The 22,100-nt window shown below is 37.4% G+C and overlaps 1 protein-coding gene across 26 annotated transcripts in view; it reads right to left on the bottom strand.

Annotated features, from left to right (window-relative positions):
- Positions 1-22,100, bottom strand: part of LOC18432812 (uncharacterized) — a 42,093-nt gene that overhangs the window by 3,686 nt on the left and 16,307 nt on the right. For 20 of the 26 annotated variants that reach the window (XM_088872662.1, XM_088872665.1, XM_088872652.1 and 17 more), the window contains one exon: positions 16,981-18,577. In XM_088872662.1, coding sequence (XP_088728788.1) covers positions 16,981-18,577 — 1,597 coding nt within the window. Of the gene's footprint in view, positions 1-16,980; positions 18,590-22,100 lie in introns of all 26 variants that reach the window. The other 6 variants (XM_088872645.1, XM_020666381.2, XM_020666382.2 and 3 more) reach the window with 1 other exon arrangement.

Below are 22,100 nucleotides of genomic sequence, written 5' to 3'. Positions count from 1 at the left end.
ATCTACTTTGATCCATAAAGTTGAAGGAATCATCCATGCGTAATTTGATTGAGTTTTCATGAGCTTTTCTATAAGATTTTATTTAGTTTCCATAAGCTGTCCTAAGAGATTAGGAGATTAATTGATAGATATTTCTCTGAGAATTTCACATTTAGATCAGTCAATTAAATCTCATATTTGGTGGATCAAATTGTTGATTTTCATGAGAGGAGATTATGTTGAATTGTTGTGGCTTGTTCTGTGAACTCTTGAAACCGGTTTTGTGATTTTGTGTCACGATTTCTTCTACGAGCTCCACTTGTATTTTCTATCATTTGATTTTTGCAAATCCTTCCATGTTTCAAATGTGTATCAATAGATGCTTGGCTTCCTACTTATGATATGATGAATTTGGCCGAGTTTTGAGATATGTCATCACATGTCACTCTATAGTACATAGCTAAGACCTAAGGCCATGGACCAGGAAACCGAGAGCTCCAATTGGCTTCCCATGGACATATAACATTATTCACGTGAGCATATGTGTGTTGTAATGCTGGAGATCATGTTTCCTTGAGTTTTGTAAAGTCATTTGATATATAATTTTGCATTGTAAATTTGTATAATGCAGAATTTCGTAATGCACTACATACTTGTCATGTTCGTTGATCTCCATGTGTAGGTTTGCTTAGTGATGGACAAGGGACCCTAATTGAGATGTCTCCTCTTATTTTGAGTGTATAAGGAGTGTTCTGTTCACTGTAATCACAGTTATGTTGTTGTAATTCAAGGTTGTAAGCTCAATTGTATTGAATTGTGCAAGGTTTTGAGTTGTATTGTCATGTATTTGTGACATAGTTCAAGTGCAAACCCATCTAATTTGGTTTCTATACACTAAAAAATTTCCCCACATATTTCTTTCCACCCATTGAAGCAAAGGGGCTATATACTTGGAGGTAGGGTTTGGGGAGTTTGATGTAATAGACCTCTCACTATCTTACAATATCCATGTTCCCTATCTTTCTCTCACTAACCATTTAGAGGTGCCTTGAACCTAAGGGTATATCTATTGCCTTGAAAGGGATACCCCCAATCACTATTGTGAAGCCATCATGTTCTCATAATCTCTCAATCACTTTCTATCTCTATATTGTTACTAATCTCTCTATGTTCGAGAAATTCCAGCAGGGTATTAGCAAGGTGTGTGTTTTTGCCAGTCTCTACAAGCCCTAGTTTGGAGCATCTCGATGAGTTCCTTCCATACATCGTATTTACCTATTTTTGGTATGATTTATAATTACGATAAAACATGAAATGAAGGATAATAGATTAGGCATTGATTCATAGTTTCGATGAGCCCTTACTTTTATGTGAATGGATGTAAGTGTTTGATAAGATGTTCAAGTAGGGTCTAAAAAGAGATATTGGTCCACATCTTATTTCAAATCAGTAGTCGTCCTAAAAATCGATCCATCAGAGTATAGTTGTTGAAAATGCATGTGATTCCAATTCGCTTCAGGAATCGGAATCGCGAAATTGTATGTGCTAGATGATTTGCAATCTTATAATAGTCGGCGTGATTCTCAGTAATCGGAATTGCAATCCAGTAAAACAGAAACCGTGATTCCTATTTGTAGGCATCAGTACCCCATCATGTTGGAATAGAGTTTCCTACCTTTTAGGAATTTCACATGACCCCACACCATTCAATGGTGTCTGGAATCGTGATCTGACGAAAAAAAAATCGCGACTCCTATGGAATTGTTCTCCCCATCGATTTGCATTTGAAATTCCCACAATTCAGGAATCGCACACCAATCCCCTCTAGCATGTGAGAGAAGTAGTTTGCGAGAAAATTTAAATTTTTACAACTTTTGCAAACTTGAAATTTGGAGTCCATAATTTTAGCACAATTGCCAAGGGCAACCATATTATGCAAATCAATATCTTTGTCAGCACTCCCATACAATAGGCTTGGTCTACTGAGCCCTTTAACGCAACTCTCTACACAACTAATGAAAACAAGGTCGAGCTCCCTTTATGTCCTTTTATAGAGTTTATAAAACCAATAACTGAAATGGAAATTCTCAATCTTTATTAACTGTAGTTTTGAAAGGTGAATTATTTCATTATAATTCAATTTCTCCAATTTAAGGATGAATTTAACCCAAAGCACTCATAGGGTATCTTCATACAGTCATTTATCGAACACTATTAAATTTGAAGTAACAAATTTTTTTAATTAATTTTGTGCTAGGTAAATCAATTCAATGATCGGGAATTTGAGTACATGGTTAGAAATAAGAAAATACAGGAAATTAAAATTTCAAATATTCCTCAAATTTACTACAATTTCAATGCTTATGCTCCAACTTCCGATTGTCTTTCTCACACTCCCGATCTCACTCTCACACTCCCGATCTCATTAAGAAGAATTTTATTGATCATCCACCAAACATGCCCCATAGAATCCTTTACTTGGTACAATAAATGACCAACAAGCATTTGGTTATTGCAAGCATCCTATATGAACGTCTTGCTTTAAGGTGGGGCTGCCACCCAAATGTCTTGCCTTGAGGTGAGGCTGCTACCCAGTACTGGATTTATAGATTGATGAATCTGTTGGGTAACTTCGCAGAGGTTATTTTTTTGAGAATGTTAACTTGTATTAAATATATCAAACTTTACAAAAAATTTACAAAAGAAACAAAAAAGCTAGATTGACGGCATACTGAGCCCCCTCCTTAGCCAGTGCATCAGCCAAGAAATTCGATTCCCTAAAAATGTGGTTCCAAGAAATGATGAGGTTTCCAGAAATTTGACCTATCTCCTTGAAGATGTGGTCTAGTCTCCACTGGTAGGAGGGGGGTTTGGAAGCCCATGATATGACATTTCTTGAATCTCCTTCCACAAAAGCCTAGAACTCCGAAGAGGGTTAAACTTGCAAAGGCCTTCTAAAAGAGTTAGACCCTCAGCAAGAGTCGAGTCGGCTATGCCAATCGAGCGGGAGAAAGATAAATGAGTGTTGCTGTCATGCGATCTGAAAATGCTCCCTATACCAGAAGGTTCCAGGTTGCCTAAGGAGCTACCATCAAAGTTAAACTTAATGGTTCCTTCCTCAGGTGGTCTCCAAACGGATGTTAAAGCTTGAGAGAGATAACAAATATTGCCAATTGGAGAAAAGGACAAAGACGGCAACATCTTTGAAGAGTTGGTGGTTCTTGAACCAAAACAGAGAGAAGCCCTTTAAACTTGTCAAACAACCAATCAATGGAAGATGATTCACTTCTGAAAATTCTGTTGTTCCTTTCAATCCACAGTACCCAAACAATGGCCCCAACCGAAGCTTTATACAGAACGCAGCCTCTCTTAGAGAATGATAGGGACATGAAAGCCGTGAAGAGCTGAGGGATGGACTGAGGAAGGACCCAGTACCAATTGAAAAGATGGAGAATAAAGTTCCACAATGCACTTGCGACATCGCAGTGGAGAAAAAGGTGCTCGTTAGATTCTTTGCCTGCTCTCCACATAGTACATCTACATAAACCCTTGTTTTGAATCTGGTCAATGGTTAGGACTATCTTGTTGAGGGCCACCCAGCAGTGCAGTTGGATTCGAGCAGGGATAAATGGAATCCAAGCTTTGGAAGCGATAGGATTGGAAAGGAGAGAATGGCTAGAGTGCGAACTATGAGCACAATAGAAACACGATGCCGAGAACAAGTCCGAAGAAGAGGGAGTCCAGATGATCTTGTCTTCGCCAGCATCTGGGAGGAAAACCGAGTGCATTAGTTCTGCCATATTCGCAAATTGTAGGAGTTCATGGTCGAAAAGGGGCCTCCTATAGATGGGTGTCCAAGATCTAGAAGATCCTGCCGAGGTGAAGCTCTCGGGCACCAGAGATAGAGGGTCAGACGCCAGAGCAAAGAGATAAGAGAATAGATCCTTAAGGGGGCAGAGGCCCAACCAAGTTTCGAGCCAAAATTTAACTTTATTCCCTATCCTTGGCCGAAAGTGAATGTTATGCAGGAAGAGCTCTCTGGTATGGAGTAAAGACCTCCAAAAACCAGAAATGTTTCCACTAAGCCTGCATCTTGGAGTCCAACTGTTGCTGCCAAAACAGTAATTATGTCGAATAACTTCCCTCCAAAGGTGGTTTGGCTGAGTAGCATATTGCCACCACCATTTACCCAACACGGCAGTATTGTGGACTCATAAACTGCGGATTCCAAGTCCTCCAATCGTATTGCAACAAAAACCGGGATATGAAAAAGGGGCATTTGATAAATAGGGTGTTGGCGAGGGTTGACCTCATAAGGGAGAGCCTACCAGCCTTAGAAAGGACACGCCCTTTACAACCCGCAAACCTTCTATCGAATTTGTCCAATAAGTGACTCCAAAGGAATTGGCGAGGCATCCCTACAGGGGGGATCAACGTAAGAAGAGGGAAGAGATTCAACTGAGCAACCCCATTTTGCTGCCATGGCTTGGACAAAGGATGCGTCAGTGCTAACACCCATCAATTTAGATTTGCCAAAGTTAACCTAGAATCGAGTGGCCAACTGAAAGCATCTCAAGAAAAGAAGAAGAATGTCAGCCTGTTGGCTGGTAGCATCACAGAAAACTAAGGTGTCATCTGCATATTGGAGATGCGAGATGACGAGACCAAAGGAGCTAGATTGGAACCCCCTCAAAATCCCAAGATGGTAAAGTCTATAGATGGATTGCTGAAGACTTCAGCAGCAATAACAAACAGGAAGGTTGAGAGTGGATCCCCTTGGGGGATGCCTCTGGAGGCAGGGAAGAAGTCCTTCAGTGATCCATTGATCAAAACTGAAAAGGTAGAACTGGAAATGAAGTCATTCACCCATCTTCTCCACTTAGCCCCAAAAGCCATCCATCCTCCTTAAAAGTCTCATCGAGGATCGACCAATCAACATGGTCATAGGCCTTCTCCCAATCGAGCTTCAGAATAATGCCAATGACTTTGGAAACCGTCCGACTATGAATACACTCGTGAGCAATGGGTGCCCCATCAAGGATTTGACGATCCTTGATAAAAGCTCCCTGAGTTGGAGATAGTACCCAATTAAAAGCCATTGGGTAACCATCCGGTCCAGGGGCACGGTCGGGGCTAAGGACACTTACGGCTGCCACAATTTCGGCCTCCTCGAAGGGGTATTCTAACCAAGTGGATTGGTCAAGAGGAAGAGATAAGAATAAGAAGTCGGTCATAGCAAAACTGGGCCCACGCAGGGTAGAAAAGAGTTGAGAAAAAAATGATTTATTGACGCCTGCTCAATGGACAGAGGTTGGTCTAAGATGACATTCTCAACCTTGAGATGGGGAATAGCAATCTCTTTCCTGCGGCAGTTGGCTATAGTATTCAGGTCAACTGACTTCAATCATTTGATCCTAGCTCTTTGGGCCCAGTAGATCTGTGCTTTGGCTCTTGTTTCCAATTCATTAAGCAAAAGAGTTCTGGTCTCCTCAGCTAGATCCAGCAAACGAATAGAATGAAGGAGATCCTCCTTAAGAACATGGTAATTTCCAGAAATTTGGGAGCTCCATAACTTGAGATGGGACCTAAGCTATTGGAGAAATCTGCAAGCAGAAGCCTGCCCAACCAGAAACGAGGGGAGAGAAGGATTCCCACCAATTTTTGACGAGGAGAAATTAGAGTCTTCCAACCAAACCATGTCGAAGCGAAAGGGTCTCAGCCCACGGGAGACTGGCTGGTTGTCCAGGAGTATAGGTCGATGATCCGAAGGGTAGAGCAATAGAGTGGGAACAAGGAAAATGGTTGTCCCAGTCCAAAGAAATAACACATCTATCTATTTTAGACAGAATGGGATTGGAAGAGTGATTGGACCAGGTGAAGAGAGCACCTTCCAAGGGGAGATCAATCAGCTGATGATTCGAAATGAAATCAGAGAAGAGGATCATGGCGGGGGTGACTGAAGGATTGGAATTCCTAACATGGGACCAACGAGTAACACTGAAGTCCCCTCCAATATGCCAATTAGGGGGAGATGTCGAGCCTAAGGTCTCCAATTCAGCCCAAAAGGCATCCCTCAGGTTATCTTGGTTAGGTCCATACATGGATTCATCTCAAAAGTTTATTATTGCTTTTCGGCTCTCAGAACATCACAGTCCCGAAACCCAGATCACGAGTAGTTAAATTGTACACAAATGCAATATAATACGAAAGGGTTCCTGGAACATAGAATGGGTTTCTAGAGCTCCTCTAGCAACATACAATTTGGGAAAGTATTCCATTCAAAATTTGCTTTGGAATCTTGGTTGTGTCATTAGAATTTGATTCGATGTTGATCGAAACATTGTTCAGTGCATTTATGTATAACACCTTTTGACGGTATGGATCTAGCTTCCAAAATACTTGGATTCGCGATTTTTAAAAAATTGAATCAACATCTCGCACACGTTCAATCACATTGTTGTGTAACAATGAATTGCAAATTCTGCTATATGGAATCTAGATTCCAAGCTTCCGAGAATCGAGATTCAAATAACAATCTAGAATGTATTTCGAAAAACTTGGAAATGTGATTCTTATCTTCCAAAATTATGTTTCATCCTGGGAACCAAGGAATTGTGATCTAGAATCACGACCTCGTACACGATTTGGGTAACTATATATCAGAGCCTACATTAAATGGCTACTACAAGAAACATACTTTTGGATTCGGTAAAAATTGAGAAGCTTGATGGATCTATTTTTCTCTCTATGGAAAAATCAGTTATTTATCTTGCTTCACAATATGGAATTGTTGTTGTATGTGATCAATGAAGAGAAACCAAATGAACCTAATAATAATTCAACTATTAGGGAAAGGCAAAAATATTTTCCTCGTTCTGATAATTTTTCATGTAGATGTGCTATCCTAAATTGTTTGAGTGATAGGTTGCACAAAGTATTTGAAAAGTATGTTAATGCTAAGGACTTATGAGTTGCCATAGAAAAGAGGCATACCGATGATAACTATGTAGCTAAATGTGAGCTATATGAAAGATACAATATGTATAAGATTTAATGAGGATCAATTGGTGTTAGTGCATTTAGATGATATGAATATTATGACTAATGAACTTGCTGGTTATGTGAGCCCATAAGTAACACCAATAAATTATGAAGATTATAGAAAACCTCCCAAACTCTTAGAAAGCTTTGAAGAAAAATTTGCAAACAATCTATACCTTGGAAAACTTTAGAGGACAGCTAAGGATGGAAGAAAATGATAGAATTAAAGAGAAGGATGAAAAAGCTAAAAAAAAAGCCTATTTAGCATGGCCAAGAAAAATAAGAACAAAGCTCCTAAAAATTCCTACTAGTTTAAGAAATGTTTTAGTTGTAACAAATTTGGTCATATTGCTAAATTTTTTAGGGAATTGATGCAGGAAAAATTGAGGGATCAGTAAAATCACCAAGAAACAAAGCCGAACACAAGCACAATTCAAAGAAACCTAGGGTTTTTTCTCCATATCCCAAGCTAAGGTTCCAAAGGCCTAAGCTTTTCTCTCTTTCAATTTTTGAAAATATGTGGAATTGGTCCTCTCGAGGCCCCACACACCTTATATCTTAAATCAATGTTCAAAGACATTACATATCTATACGATGATTAAAATAACTTATATCCTTACTCAAACTTAAATTTCATAATGACAGTTTTACCCTTATGAACAGTACTCGTGAATAGTACTTACAAAGTAAATACAAAAAAGAAAGTCCCTAGAAATAAACCAAAAAACTAAAACTATAATTTACATCCTTTAAAGTTTAATAAAAATAAAAAATAAGAATAATTTTCCCTCCATCAAGAATCCAAGTAGAAGAATGTTGGATGAGGTATTGGCTTGAAAGATTTCTCCTTTGGGTTGACGGTCATTGATCGTGAGCTCCCCTGACAAATGGTGGGTAGACTCTGGAGCTACTAGGCACATCACTAATACTAAGAACAATAGGTGGAGTTCAAAGAGAAGAGTGATGGTGCAGGGAAACTTCTTATGAGCGACTAGTCTAGCGTCAACATTCTTGGAGAAGGAACAATTAAGCTTCCACTCCCATCCCATGGCACTTTGACATTTAATGATGTGTCATATGCTCTAGATATAAGGAAAATTTTAGTTTCTCTCCAGGATTGATAATGGAGGTGAAATTTATGTAAGGAATGGAAAGATGATTATTACGAAAAAATGTGCTTTCATTATAAAGGCCACAATGGTTGGCAATATGTACAAACCTAATCTTGATAATGGAATGAAAAGGTCATTTGCTTATAATGAGTGTTTTAATATTTGGCGTACAAGGCTTGGTCACATTGGCTTTGAAAAATTAAGTAGATTGATGAAAGAAAATGCTATCCCTTATCAAGAGAAGGAAAATTTCAAATGTGAAACTTGCCTAAAAGAAAAAATGCATAGAAAACCATTCCCTAAAGGTAAAAGAGCACAAAATGTAGTTGAAATTGTTCATACAGATATATGTGAAAAATGTTGGGTTTTTGGGCCATTTAAAGGCCTTATGAGAGCATGTAACCAATTCTGATATAGTAGAACAAAGAACTCCAGTGGGAGTATGGTCCAGAGGGACCGAGGTTGGCAATACCATTTGTCGAGACCAGTGTTTCAAAAAGCACTACGCGGGTCATAGGCGGCCTGGGGGGTCCAGGCAGCCCAACGCCTAGGGGGGCGCCCGGAACCTGGGCAGCTCAATCGAATCCAAAAAGGATGCCCATTTGAATAAAAAAAGGATATATAGTATAAAAAATGAAAATTAGGTATTTAAGGCACTTACTTTGAGTTTGATTGTTCAATCTTCAAACTTCCACCTCAAAGATGCTTCTAAGGACACAAAATATTCTAAAAACCCCCCCAATAGCTTTACATAACATCAAAAATTAAATCTAATATCAATGGGTGATGTTTTGATCAATTTTTGTCAACTTTGAGAAACCCTTTGATCCTAAAGAAATCACCAAAAACTAGTTTTTTGGAGGCTTTCTCTCTCTAAAATGGGCTCCAATAAGTTTTAGGTTTCAAATGACCTTTTAAAATATAAAGGGTTAGAATTTTTTCAAATAAGTCTTAACATAGTTGGATCCAAATCTCATCAAATAAATTTAGAATTAATTAATTTGACCTTAAATGATTTTTAGATAAATAAAATGAATTTTTAGCAGTCGCTGGGTATTTTATTTTCTCAAAAAAAAATTATAGATAGGATAAAATTGAATTTACAGTATTTAATAAATCAGAGAAAATAAAATAACAAGCATTTTGTAAAAATTATTTTCACTAATTTAAAATTAGTAGTATACATGGGGGCCCATTGTACTCCATAGGTCCCACCAAATAATGCATATGCGGAGGTGCATGGGGCCCACTCGAGGCTCCATGAGAGGCATGCCTCACTTTGTGCCTATTGCTTTCCTATTTTGTGGCATGCAACTCAGCCACTCAATCAATTTGAAATAAAAGGGAAAGTTTTGCAATTGAAAGATATTTGACTTTTCAAAGAAGCATGTGTAAGAGAAAATATGGAAATTAATAGAAAAGGAAATATATTTTTTATATATTGTATATTTAATGGGATTAGGTTAAAGAAGCTGAAGGATAAAGTTCTAGCACTTTCCTTTATATCATGATGACTGATTTAAGGGTTGTAAGATTAAGATCTCTCACCCCACAGGTTTCCTATGATCAATGGTATGGATCTATTCTTCATGAGGATGGCTAACATTAAAAATCCTAACCCTAAGTGTGAGTCTATAAATAGCCTTTATGGGGGGTCCCAAATCTCTACACATCATAAATTACATATATCTCTCTCTCACACCATGTTAGTTCACACTGTCCAACTTTTAGAAAATTGAAACCCAAAAGCATAGGAGGGAGTGAATATTTTATTACCTTTATAGATGACTATTCTAGATAATCTTATACTTATTTAATTTCTCATAAAGATGAAGCATTAGGCAAATTTAAAAAGTATAAACTACAAGTTGAAATCAACTAAATACTAAATTAAAGTTTTTAGAAGTGATAAGGAGGGGAATATAGATCCAATCAATTTAATGAGTTTTTTAATAAGAATGGAATAGTTATGCAAACCTCTTTGGCTTACACTCCTCAATAAAAATGGAATGGCCGACAGAAAAAATAGTACATTACTTGATATAATCAATTGTATGATACAAGAAGCCGGTGTAGAATATCATTTTTAAGGAGAAGCTATTATGGCAGCTACCCATATACTGAATAGAATGCATTTGAAATCAACTAATATAACACCCTCTAAGCTATGGTTTGCTAGAAAACCCAAACTAGACCATATCAAGGTATGGGGCTCTATGGCACATTTTCATATCAATATATGTGGAAAATTAAAACCCAAAAGCATAGGAGGGAGTGAATATTTTATTACCTTTGTAGATGATTATTCTAGGTACTCTTATACTTATTTAAATTCTCATAAAGATGAAGCATTAGACAAATTTAAAAGGTATAAACTGGAAGTTGAAACCAACTAAATACTAAAATTAAGGTTCTTAGAAGTGATAAGGAGGGGAATATAGATCAAATGCATTTAATGAGTTTTGTAATAAGAATGGAATAGTTAGGCAGACCTCTTTACTTTACACCCCTCAACAAAATGGTATAGCCGAGAGAAAAAATAGCATATTAATAGATACAATCAATTATATGATATGAGAAGGCGGTGTGGAATATCATTTTCGGGAAGACGCTATTATGGCGGCTACCTATATATTGAATAGAGTACCTTCCAAATCAACTAATGTAACACCCTTTGAGCTATGGTTTGGTAGAAAACCCAAACTAGACCATATCAAGGTATGGGGCTCTATATAACATGTTCATATTAGAAGTTAAATAAGCCAAAGACCCAAAACAATAAAGTGCATATTTGTGGGGTACTCAAGTGATTCCAAGGGTTACAGATTTTATAATGAAGAAACTAAAGAAATTGTTGAGAGTAGGGAGGCTTACTTCTTTGAAGATGTTGAAACATCAAAAGGAAAACAAGCTAAAATTTTAGAACAAAGTTAGGAAGAAGGGCCACAAAAACCCCATAATAATAGATGTAGGAGATAGGCTTACTTCTTTGAAGAAGTTGAAACATCAAAAGGAAAACAAGCTAGAATTTTAGAACAAAGGAAGAAGGGCACAAAAACCCCATAATAATAGATGTAGGAAACTCCTCTTAAATTGATAATGATCCTCAATTATTAGAGCCTACAAGAAGTACTAGGAAATACTCATCAGGTGAATTTTAAGTGGATTCTAAAATTTTAGTTCCAAAATATCTTCTTAATTAGCGATTTAAACTTTTTCACTGAAAATGACAAGTGGACATTGAGAGAAAAAATTAGTAGTCTATGCTTCTAGTTCACATTATACACTTGACCTCTTAGACAACAGTCATTTAGAAGATACTATAATTTAAATTTAATTTTTTCAGTTGATTAGTAATATTTCTTATTTTTGAAATTATTCTAATTGTATCTTAAATTTCCAGAAATTTGATATTCTAAATAAAATTTTACCAATTAAAATGAATATTGTGAAATAAAGTCTCTTTCCAAGTTGCATGAAACTAGTAATATATCTTATAAAATAAAATATAATAGTATCATTTGACATTCCTAGAATTGAGATTCCTAAGAAAAACCTTAGTTTGATTTTTAGCTGCGGGAGCAGCAGCACACTGATATTTTTTCTTTTTGGCAGTAGATTTGTTCATGATTAATCATTATGTCGGTCTTCTTCTTTAATATAATATAATATATCAAAATAAATAAATAAACTTATACCCACAATGGGTGATAATTTGCTCATCTGAGCTCGTGTGACATAATGTTGATCCTTTATTCTCAAAAAAAATAATAATAATAATTTAATATATATAATGTAATATAACATAACATAATAATGTAATATAATATAATTCTTATGCAATCGAGATCCTCAACAGTCCAATACTGAATACTAAGTGTACTGAATAGATCTATTCCAATACTAAGGGATTCTTGCTTAAGTTTATTCTACGAGACATGTTTCGTGTTGATTTCTATTGCAGTTCTAAGTTGTTGGGTGTCTGATCCATAAAGGTAAGAATCTCAATTCTAATTGGGACGAAACTCAGTTCTAAAAAGGTATGAATCTTGATTAGAAACGGGTTGGTGTGCGATTCCAACAAGGTAGGAATCGCAAGCCATTTAGCTTGGAGCGCATTTCCCGTAAAGTAGGAATCTTGATTCTTGTAATTAACATTCTATAGCCAGTGATTCCATCTATAGGAATCTTCAAGTGTTCTGGACTTCCGATTCCTAAAATGATTCCGACTCTCAAGCATTTCCATCAACTATAATTGGATTTAGCATGAAGAGGCCAAGCTAGGATGAAAGGCCCCAACTGAACTTATTATATATTTTAAGATATGAAACATAGAGACACGTCAAGGTCCACCCATGTCAACAATAGGTAGACATAGATGTGTGTTGAAAGTCGAAATGTGGAGAAACAAATATGACATAGGAAAACATTTTGAGTGGTATTTCCATTTTTATGAAACATTTTTGCCTTCCCTTTATGTTTCATTTGCTAGGGAATGTCATTCTCCATACAAAGGAGTAATTTCTTTTATAACCAAGTGTGAAAAGTTTTAGGGTTCATGTTGAGTTGAACTTAGCTGCAATAGAGAGATGCAACGGCAAGCGCCGTTTTCATCTTTCAGTTAGGCTGTCAAACCTTATTGGAACATTACCAGAAAATGTATTCTGAGAATCATTGCTTAAATTTTTTTAAATGGAGCTCTTTCCATTTATTTTTGGTGAAATATTGGAGTTTTTTGAGGCCTCATGCTTCAAACTTACATCTCTCTCTCTCTCTCTCTCTCTCTCTCTCTCTCTCTCTCTCTCTCTCTCTCTCTCTCTCTCTCTCTCTCTCTCTCTCTCTCTCTGAGTGTTCGAATGAACAACTTGGGCCGACTACTCAGCTGATGCCCGAGCTGAGTACTCGGCTCGAGTTTGACAAAGTACTGTAGAATCCAAAAAGTGTTTAAAAAAATAAATATAAAAAAACCCAGAAAAAGGAAATATATGTTTAAACTAAGATTAAACATGTTACAAATAGATTTCTAATTTTTTTGAATTTGTTATAATTGTTTTTTGATTTTTTCTAAGATCCCTAAGTTGGATCACCTACTCGGGACTCTTCTTCTCTCTCCCCTTCTCAACCCTTGTTGTCTGAGCACCCAATCTGTGGGATTGCCTTCTTTAGGATTAGTAAGAAATGTAATTTTATCGATTTTAATGCAGTTAACCCTTTTCTCAAAAAAAAAAATCAAGTAAATCTTTGATAATGCACCGTATATTTCTTATGTCTTCCCCAGCTCTAAGTACAAATGGAGATTAAAAGAAAGTCCACCCAAGCTTGAAGTAGTCAAACTTGCAAAAATAATGAGGACTCGCAGTGCCCTTAAATACCATTGAGAAGCAAGGAAAGTTGACAGGAGAAAGTGGAAATTGGGAATCTAAGTGTCTCAAGTGTAACTCATAATACAAAGGATCACATACCAGGCCAAAGCTCATTTAATTTGTCTACCTATTGCTAGAATTAAAAAAATGTCCATGGAAAAATGAGACAAACAATAAAAGAGCCCAAATGAATCAAAAGCCATAAGTCCCATTACCAAGTCCTGAGAGTTCTAAGAATGGATTGAGAAAGGGGGCAGCTTGTTGAAGAAGTTATTCAATGCGTTGGCATGCAATAAGCTAGAAAATTTGATAATGCATGCTCTTTACTCATGGGCTTCCATCTAACATCATCCGAGCTTCTACATTGTCGCATGTTCATCTCCTTTGCTGGTAATAACAATTTAAAGGGATAGGCATACCCTACTGCAAAGGAGTTAAGGACAACATAAAGGCAGAAAAAATTAATGTAGAAGATGTTTTAACCCTGCTGAAGAGCAGTTGGAATTGTTGGTGATGAATGGACTAACACTAGTCACCTACCTATAATAAACATTGTGGCATCTTTCACTTTTGGGTCTACGTTTTTCAAAGCAATAGGGAGCACAAAACTACCAATTCTATGGTGAAACTTTCTTTGGATGCTATTTTTTCTTTTTGAAGTAATTTTTGGATAATAGTCTTGACATGTGGCCATAGTTTCAAAAAGCGGACCGCCCAGCACCTGGCCAGCTGCCTAGGAAGATATCCCTGGGCCCCCGCCTGAACCCACCTAAGCGGCCCCCAAGACCTGCGCCCCACCCAAAGGCGGAAATGCGGCTCTTTGAAGATATTTTTGGGTCATTTTTTTAATACTGAAGGAGCAAAATTATGGGTTTAAGGTTCATTTGAAACCTAAAATCCATTAGAGGCTATTTTAGAGAGAGAAAACCCAAAAAACGGAAAAAAAAAAAAAAAAATTTACTGGGTCGCCCAGGTTCTGGGCGCCCGCCTAGGCACTAGGCGGCCTGGACCCCCCCTATCGCCTAGGTGCCGCTTAGCGCTTTTTGAAACACTTAATTGTGGCCCTCAAATGTGGCACAAATAATTACCTACAATACCCCTGTTTGTAAGGAAAGGGGCTTCATGTCCATTTTAACATTTTTTGGAACCCTTGCATTGTTCCCAGTTCAAATTTACCATTAAAAATTATTTTCCACTCCAAGTAAGATGGAAAAGAAGAAAATGCTGAAGTATTCAACTAGATTTGGGATTTTATGCAATGAAGCCAAAATGCTAAAGATTATGTGGTCAATGACACACACATATTGACCATTTTCGAGAAGTATTTGCTACTAAAGCAATTTACTGTAGCAAATACTCATTTTGCCTCAAATGTTATTGTGATAAAGAGGATACAAGAGGTCAAGTCGGCTTTGGTGCACATGGTTTTTGATGAGGATTGGACAGTTTTTGTAAAGACAATACTAATGTATATTAAGTCTTCTTTTTAGTGAATGATGGTGGCAAAAAAGTAGATTATTTTGTCTTTACCCAAGCCAATACTTGATATGACAGGAATGTGATACTACTAACCAGCGTATGCTACACTTTGTCCATGAAAGTGGGAGAATATGATTACACAAATGCATAATTCTATTGACTCTTTGGAAAAGGATGAAGTGGTCACAGATAAAGTGGTTCTTTATTTGAAGGTCCATTCCATTTTGGTAATGCAGAGGAACAAGAACAACACTCCGCTTTATTGTCGCGCTTACTGTTTGAAACCAAAAATACTACACCAATGAGTGGCTAGCTGAGAGAGGTCAAGGAGAGGGAAGGAACCCTTCAAACTTTATGTTACGTGTTGAGAAGATAGGAAGACTATAGAGCCTAGACCACCTAGTGTTGCATTGCTTGTTTGTCAGGAGGATTTCATGCTTTCTCCTAGATCTTCGAAGGATGAGCTCGATAATACGAAGGGCAAGAGCAATCTTCATTTGGAACTTGTCAAATTCCGAATTCTATCAAAGTCACCATTTGCTTTAGAAGATTATGCCTTTGTCTTCTTTAAATGCACGAGATTAGTATCAGATTTTTTTTTTTTTTTTTACTCGAACTTAGAAGTAAAGGCATCAATAATCACTTGGAAATCCCTGGATTTATAAGAGCTTTGAGCAAGTGACATGATTCAAGAGTTGATGTCAAGGGTATCCACTAAAGTTTGTAGCCTCATAGCATTTCATGATGCCCACATAAAGGAAGCCTCAAAGCTTAACGTTGACATCGATTCAGTTAGAACCCTCGGCCCCAGGTGAAGGACGTATTTTGAGGCATTGAAAGGATAGCATTCCAAAGGATTTTCCAAGCCCAATTGGTCATGTGTGATTAATTTTGTCATGGCTGGTCCCAAGCCAGTGATGCTAGTCCCACGTCCAGAGAAAGGAGGAGGGTAAGTTGGCAGCCAACATAAAACTTTTTCCACATCTATTTCACGAATCCTGAAGTCAACCTCGAATAGTTGGAATAAGGTTCGGATGATGATGATGAATTGGTCTTGTGTGATTCAATACTAAAGGAGACCAAGGATCTCCTCACAGGATTTAGGGTGCTCCATAATTATTCTCCTACATTCATGGGGGCCGAATGTGATTTGGTAATGTAGATGGGCTCAACAAGCGTTGACACACCCTAAGAAAATCATAAAACAATTGATGAGGTTCTCAACCTTGGCATGTCAGATAGAATCCGCTTCAATCTTCATGAGAGAAGCCAACCTTGAAATAATTTCTTCTAACAAGGAAGGAGTTGGGACTGGACAGTAGTTGTTTATGGAGGACTCTCTCCCATTGCTTTAAAGGACCTTTTCTTGATCAATTATAGCCCATTGTACATTATGTTGGTTGTACTACAAATTAAAACAAGTGTACAATCTTAGATTATTAGCGTTTGTGAATTATCATCATCATCATTTTAGCCTTTTCCCAATTAATTGGGGTCGGCTGCATGAATCTCGGTTCTCCATTTTGCTCTATTAAAGGTCATATCGTCAGTGAGGCCAAAAGTCCCCATATCTTTTCGGACTACTTCCAACCACGTCCTTTTGGGACCCTACCATGTGAATTATCACATACATAACATTTCTGCATTTGTTAAATATTCTTCCAAGATTCCTGAAGACTTGGGCATCTTTGGTCTCCTAGCATGTGGCATTACAATGCCTCAATGAGTTTTCAATTAATGGACAAAAAGCTCAGTCAGTGAGCACTTTTCCACCCCAACAATACTTTCAGCAGCTTTCCTAACTGGGATTTACATGTACATTGTCATGGTTGCTAGCTCTCGGGAAAAATTAAAGTGATTTAAAATATTTGTACAAGGTCATCATGTAATCATTCACGTTTCACCCCATAACAACCATTAACGAGTAACAGCAACAACCATCAACCTCAACATAAGAAATTACAAAGACACAGGTATGTGAACAAGTGAAGTAGTAAAAAAATTACCTGAAGATTTGTAAGCAACTGATTTTGATCCGGTTTCTTGCTATCAGAATTATCATCAGATGATAAAATAACCTGCAGATCCTTTCCCATCCGAGAATTATTTGATTCAGAGGCCACAGAGTTATCTGCTACATTGCTGCTAGTTAAGGACTTTTGCGGTATTTCTGTAGTTTTAGAGAGCCCAAGATAAGCGTTCTCTTTCTCACAAGTGTCAAAAGAGAAAGACAGGTCCCCTGATGAGCCCAATATATTCTGGCCAGAATATGAATTGGATGTCACAGATTCTTCAATCTCGTTCTTAGCAGAAAGAGATGCCAGAGATTCTCTGGCATCTTCTTCAACAACACTACGGGTTTCAAGCATTTCTCCAGCACCAGATTCGTTCTCAGTTTCATCAGAGCTGCTATATGACCTCTGACCTGGGATTTTAACTGAAGAAGTCAAAAGAATATCGTCTGTAACTTCCAATTTAACAGCTTGACCCCGTGCTGTAGAAAAATTAGCATTATTTTCCATTCTCACTGACCATTGGTTCTGATGCATTTCAAGCATTTCTCTGACTCCAGGTAGACCATCAGTTTTATCAGAGCTGCTATCTGATTTCAGATTTGGAGTATAAACTGATGAAGTCAATGAAAAATCCTCTTTAACTTCCACTTGAACAGCTTGATCCCACGCTGTGGCCAAATTATCACTATTCCCAGTACTCATCAAACACTGGTTCTGATGTGTTTCACGCATTGCTCTGATTCCAGGTACACGATCAGTTTCATCAGAGCTGCTATATGATCTCAAATCTGGAATTTTAATTGAATGACTCAAAGAAAAATCCTCTCTAACTTCTACTTGAACTGCTTCATCACATGCAGTGGCAAAATTATCTGTACTGCCAGCACTGACCAAACTTTGGGCTTCAGGCAAACTCTCTATTACAACCATTTCATTGATAACATTACCTGCTCTTACAATTGAAGATTCCATAGAATCTTTTGCTCCATCCAGATCTTTGATAACGCCATCACTGTCCAAGTGAGCAGTTTCTATAACTCTTGTTAAAGCTTTCTGCTGTGAAACATGTTCACTTGTGATCCCTAAGTCATATTCTTCTCTGGTGAAACTTTGCTCAAGAGATCCGTTATTAGCAGAGTTCTGATGCATTTTAGCACAAGAGCGATAATCCCCATTAGGTTCCTCGATTAGTCTTGATTGAGATGAAGATGTTATGTGGGATAGGGATTCCACACCCATGAAATTTGCATCTATAGAATGGTCACTTGTAGTCATCAGAACTTCCTCATTTACACATTGAGAACCAGAAGAATGGATGGGGGGAACCTCTCCTTGATCCTGACCTTTCAATTGTCCTTTTTCTCCAGACAAGGACATGAGAAACTGAGATTCGATGGGCAAGGAATCCAGTTCACTTTCCTTTCCATTTGAAATATCACTCTCCTTTGAAGATGAGCTAGAACTACTCATCATATTTTTCTCTTGCACAATTTCACGAATGATATCCCGTATTGTGTAGAACGAGCCACCAACTTCCTTGTGTGTAAGAGTAAGCGAGGGAAAATTCCCATTTTTTGAGTTTCTGTACCTGAAAATAATCCTACAATCAGAAGCACATCCTTCTAATTTTCTGATGACCAAGAAAATATCATTGAAATGGTCAAAAGCACCTAAAGAATAACTCAGGTGGTCATATCAACAAATTTTTAAACAAAGTGGTCACTTTGAAAAGACCATTTCACACAAGTACCCTCTCTATTATTCTGTAAGAATACCTGAAATACCCCTGTTATGGATCTGGAATCCTGAAAAGAGGGCTACTTTGGTAATTTTGCCAAACTTAATTACTCCAGTTTCCAATGATGTAAACTGGAATCACCCATGTTTCTCCGATTTCCAAATCAAACATGTTTTTTATTCAGTAAAATCTCTTGGTCTGAGTGGGGAACATGGAACAAGTAAAGGTATTTACGGTATTTGGCTCGACTTAAGTCGCTGATCCAAATGATAAAACTACTTCAATTTTTTCTAAGTCCCATACCCAAAACATATGTTTTATACATTAAAATCTATTGTTTGGAAATCGGAATCCAGAACAAATGAGGTTATTTTAGTATTTTGGCCACACTCGTGTCATGTGCCAACTTACCAAACTATGCCCACTTGTTCAGGGTTCAAAACCCATGATAGGGGCATTTTGGGCATTTTTACAGAATAGTTTAGAAGTAAATTGAGTGAAATGATCTTATTAAAGTAATCACTTTGTTGAAAATTTGGTTTATTTGACCACATTAGGCGGTCTTTTAAGATGGTTTAACCATTTCAATGATATTTTGTCATATCATAAATAGCAGGACTATTTTAGCACATAAATGGAAAACATAATTAATTAATTAGAAAGCCTTAAGGAAGTGTATTTTGAATGGCCACCGCTGTACACAGCACAACCAAAATCTAGCAAGGAAAATCAATCCCGGTGCCAATAAATCTATAAAACTCTCATCTCCACCTCAACTAACACAGATCTGGAAATAAAAAACAAAAAAAGGATTGATTTCAAGCCCTAAAAATGGTCCACATTTCAACACTTTCTCTAGACCGCCCATTTCAAATCTTCATAGATCTCCTCAATATATATCGTTTTGGAGCTCTGAATTCAACAATTAAGAGTTTAAATAGCCATGTTGTCTACTAGCATAGAATATGAGTTTTCGAGGAGGTAGGTTTGTTAGTGTTGCTTTGTTCTCTTGATGGACAAAGTATTACACTGAAATTCATGACCTCCCTCATGCAAACCATACCAGCTCTATGCAATAAGTTAAAAAATGATTAACAAGTCCTAAAAACCACACAACCACAGTAGACATATGGAAATCCTTCAACTAGATGAAGGATGTTGGGATATGTGGCCTATAAAAGCCTAGAGAGCTTGTAAAGAAAAGCATTTAGTAATTTGTGCACTTCAGTGGGAATGTATTATGGTGACTAACTATGGGTTGGGTGGTATATGGCCCCGGTCATGTCCAAATATCCTTACCCCTAGGCATGCGGTACTACTGTTGAGGGTTTTACTGTAGGTCATCCCTTGTTGAGGTCAAAGAGATGCCCAAGGACGTTGTTTGTAGGCCAAGGGAGTTGTGTAGTCTCATATGTCAAGAGGATGGGCCTATGAGAGTGAGGATCAAATACTTAACAAAACTTCCGCACATAAAGTAATATGATAGCCGCATTTTGGGAAGCAACCCTATATAGAGCGACACGTGTACATGTGCATAAAGAGAGCGCCCCCTTGCACTATGTGTGCATCTGACTTGCTCTTATGGGGGAGCTTATAATCTACACATTGTGATTATGATTCCACTATTTATTGGCTAACTTTGAAAGGCCAGTCATGAGCCCCTACACTTGACTATAGGTCATGGGTTCCATTAGGTAGATTGAGAAGACAATAGTATATCATGGATCCTAGCATGGGTGGAGTCACCCGATATTTATTTTGTTTTTTAGCCATTAGGTACATATCCACTTCTAGGTAGTATTTCTGTGTGTTTTGAATTGTTACGGAACTCCAAAAATATTATTTTCAACTTAAAATGTGTTACTTTGAATTGTGGGAATTTTATAGAATTTTAAAAATGAATTTTAAATGTGTAAAAGCCCAAAAAGGGGGGATTTTAAAATTGCATGGACAATCTGGAAAATTTATAAAATTGTGAGGGATCCACGTGGAGGAGGTAAGGGCTCAGACCCACATGTGTGGACCCCACTAGAGGGTATCACTTGGACACCACTAAGGACCAAATGTCCCATTAATTGGGACGCCCTCTTTTTATGTGGCACATGTTTTTTTTAGTAAATATTTTTGTGGAATATTTTTCTTAGGAAATTATTCTTCTTGAAAAATATTCTTTAAATATTATCTTAGTGATTTTCTTGTTACCTAGTTATCTTTGACCAAATTTAAATTTTTTGAATTCCTAATTATCTCTTTGTTAGAGAAGAGGATTTCTAGATTATCCTAGACTGTTCTAGATAATTCTAGATGATAAGTTTTTTACTGGTCCAAGTTCTAGATGGACTAGAAGTGGATATGGGTCGAATCTCAGGGGATAAGGTTCTTAATGACTCAATCTAGATCATGATAGCGGATCTTGGAGATGAATGGCTCAGATTAGTTTTTCTCTCATCTCACATATCACCTAAATAATTTTAGACCAAGTTGAACTGCGAATTTCACTAGGACATCCTAGCCCTAGAGGCCTACAAATAGATATAGATGCTCCCTTATTTCAGTACAAAGACATCTCTCTCTCTCTCTCTCTCTCTCTCTCTCTCTCTCTCTCTCTCATGAAGGTGGTACACCACCCCATAAGTGTAGGGGTGGCACACACCTCTAGAAGAGGTGAGGGGGGCACGCCCAGCCCTTGTGGTTTAAAATTGGGGAGGCGCCTTTGTGGCATGCCCCATGTTTAAAGGAAGTCTTCTTAGTGAAAACCTAATTATATTTTTGCTCTCTTACCCCAATAAATACAGAAAGGGTGTCCCAGAGTGCTTCCTAGTTCACATTATTGAGTTCAATAATATCCAAAATTTTAAGTGCGCCATTAGTCAGGTAATCAAGTGTGGGGTCTGCTAAGCCCTAGAGGGGTAACCCAAGGCAAAAGTAAGCTTTTCTTGCTCAATTATAAAACATCACAGTTTTCAGTAGGAAGAAAGAAGCTATTGTTACATTCATTGGAACTCTTTTTTGATACATAAATGTTCCCATAATAGGGATGGACAATAATGCCCTTGAACTAAGGTACAATAACAAATAATGGTTTTTAAACATATTTGCATTAAATAATATTAAGTATGTCTTGAACAGTAACCTCTCAAATTATTCTAATTGTCTGACTTTGAAAAGAATCATCCAAAAGACCTTTAATTTCCATGTCTATAGGGCATTGTTGTTTAGCTTTTTGTGGATCCTAAACATGGCACACCATTTAATCCTCTGATTTCAATAATTTTTGACAACTCCGTCATGATATTGATGCTTGAACCACATGTTAAAAAATTTGAAGGCTTCAGTCCCCAATCTATAGGTTGTTCAAATTGTAGGGCAATAG

The sequence above is a fragment of the Amborella trichopoda genome, chromosome 7, assembly GCF_054954075.1.
Source record: "Amborella trichopoda isolate Santa Cruz 75 chromosome 7, AtrichopodaSantaCruz75HAP2 v2.0, whole genome shotgun sequence".
Classification (NCBI taxonomy): domain Eukaryota; kingdom Viridiplantae; phylum Streptophyta; class Magnoliopsida; order Amborellales; family Amborellaceae; genus Amborella; species Amborella trichopoda.
This window is presented reverse-complemented; position numbering and strand designations above follow the sequence as displayed.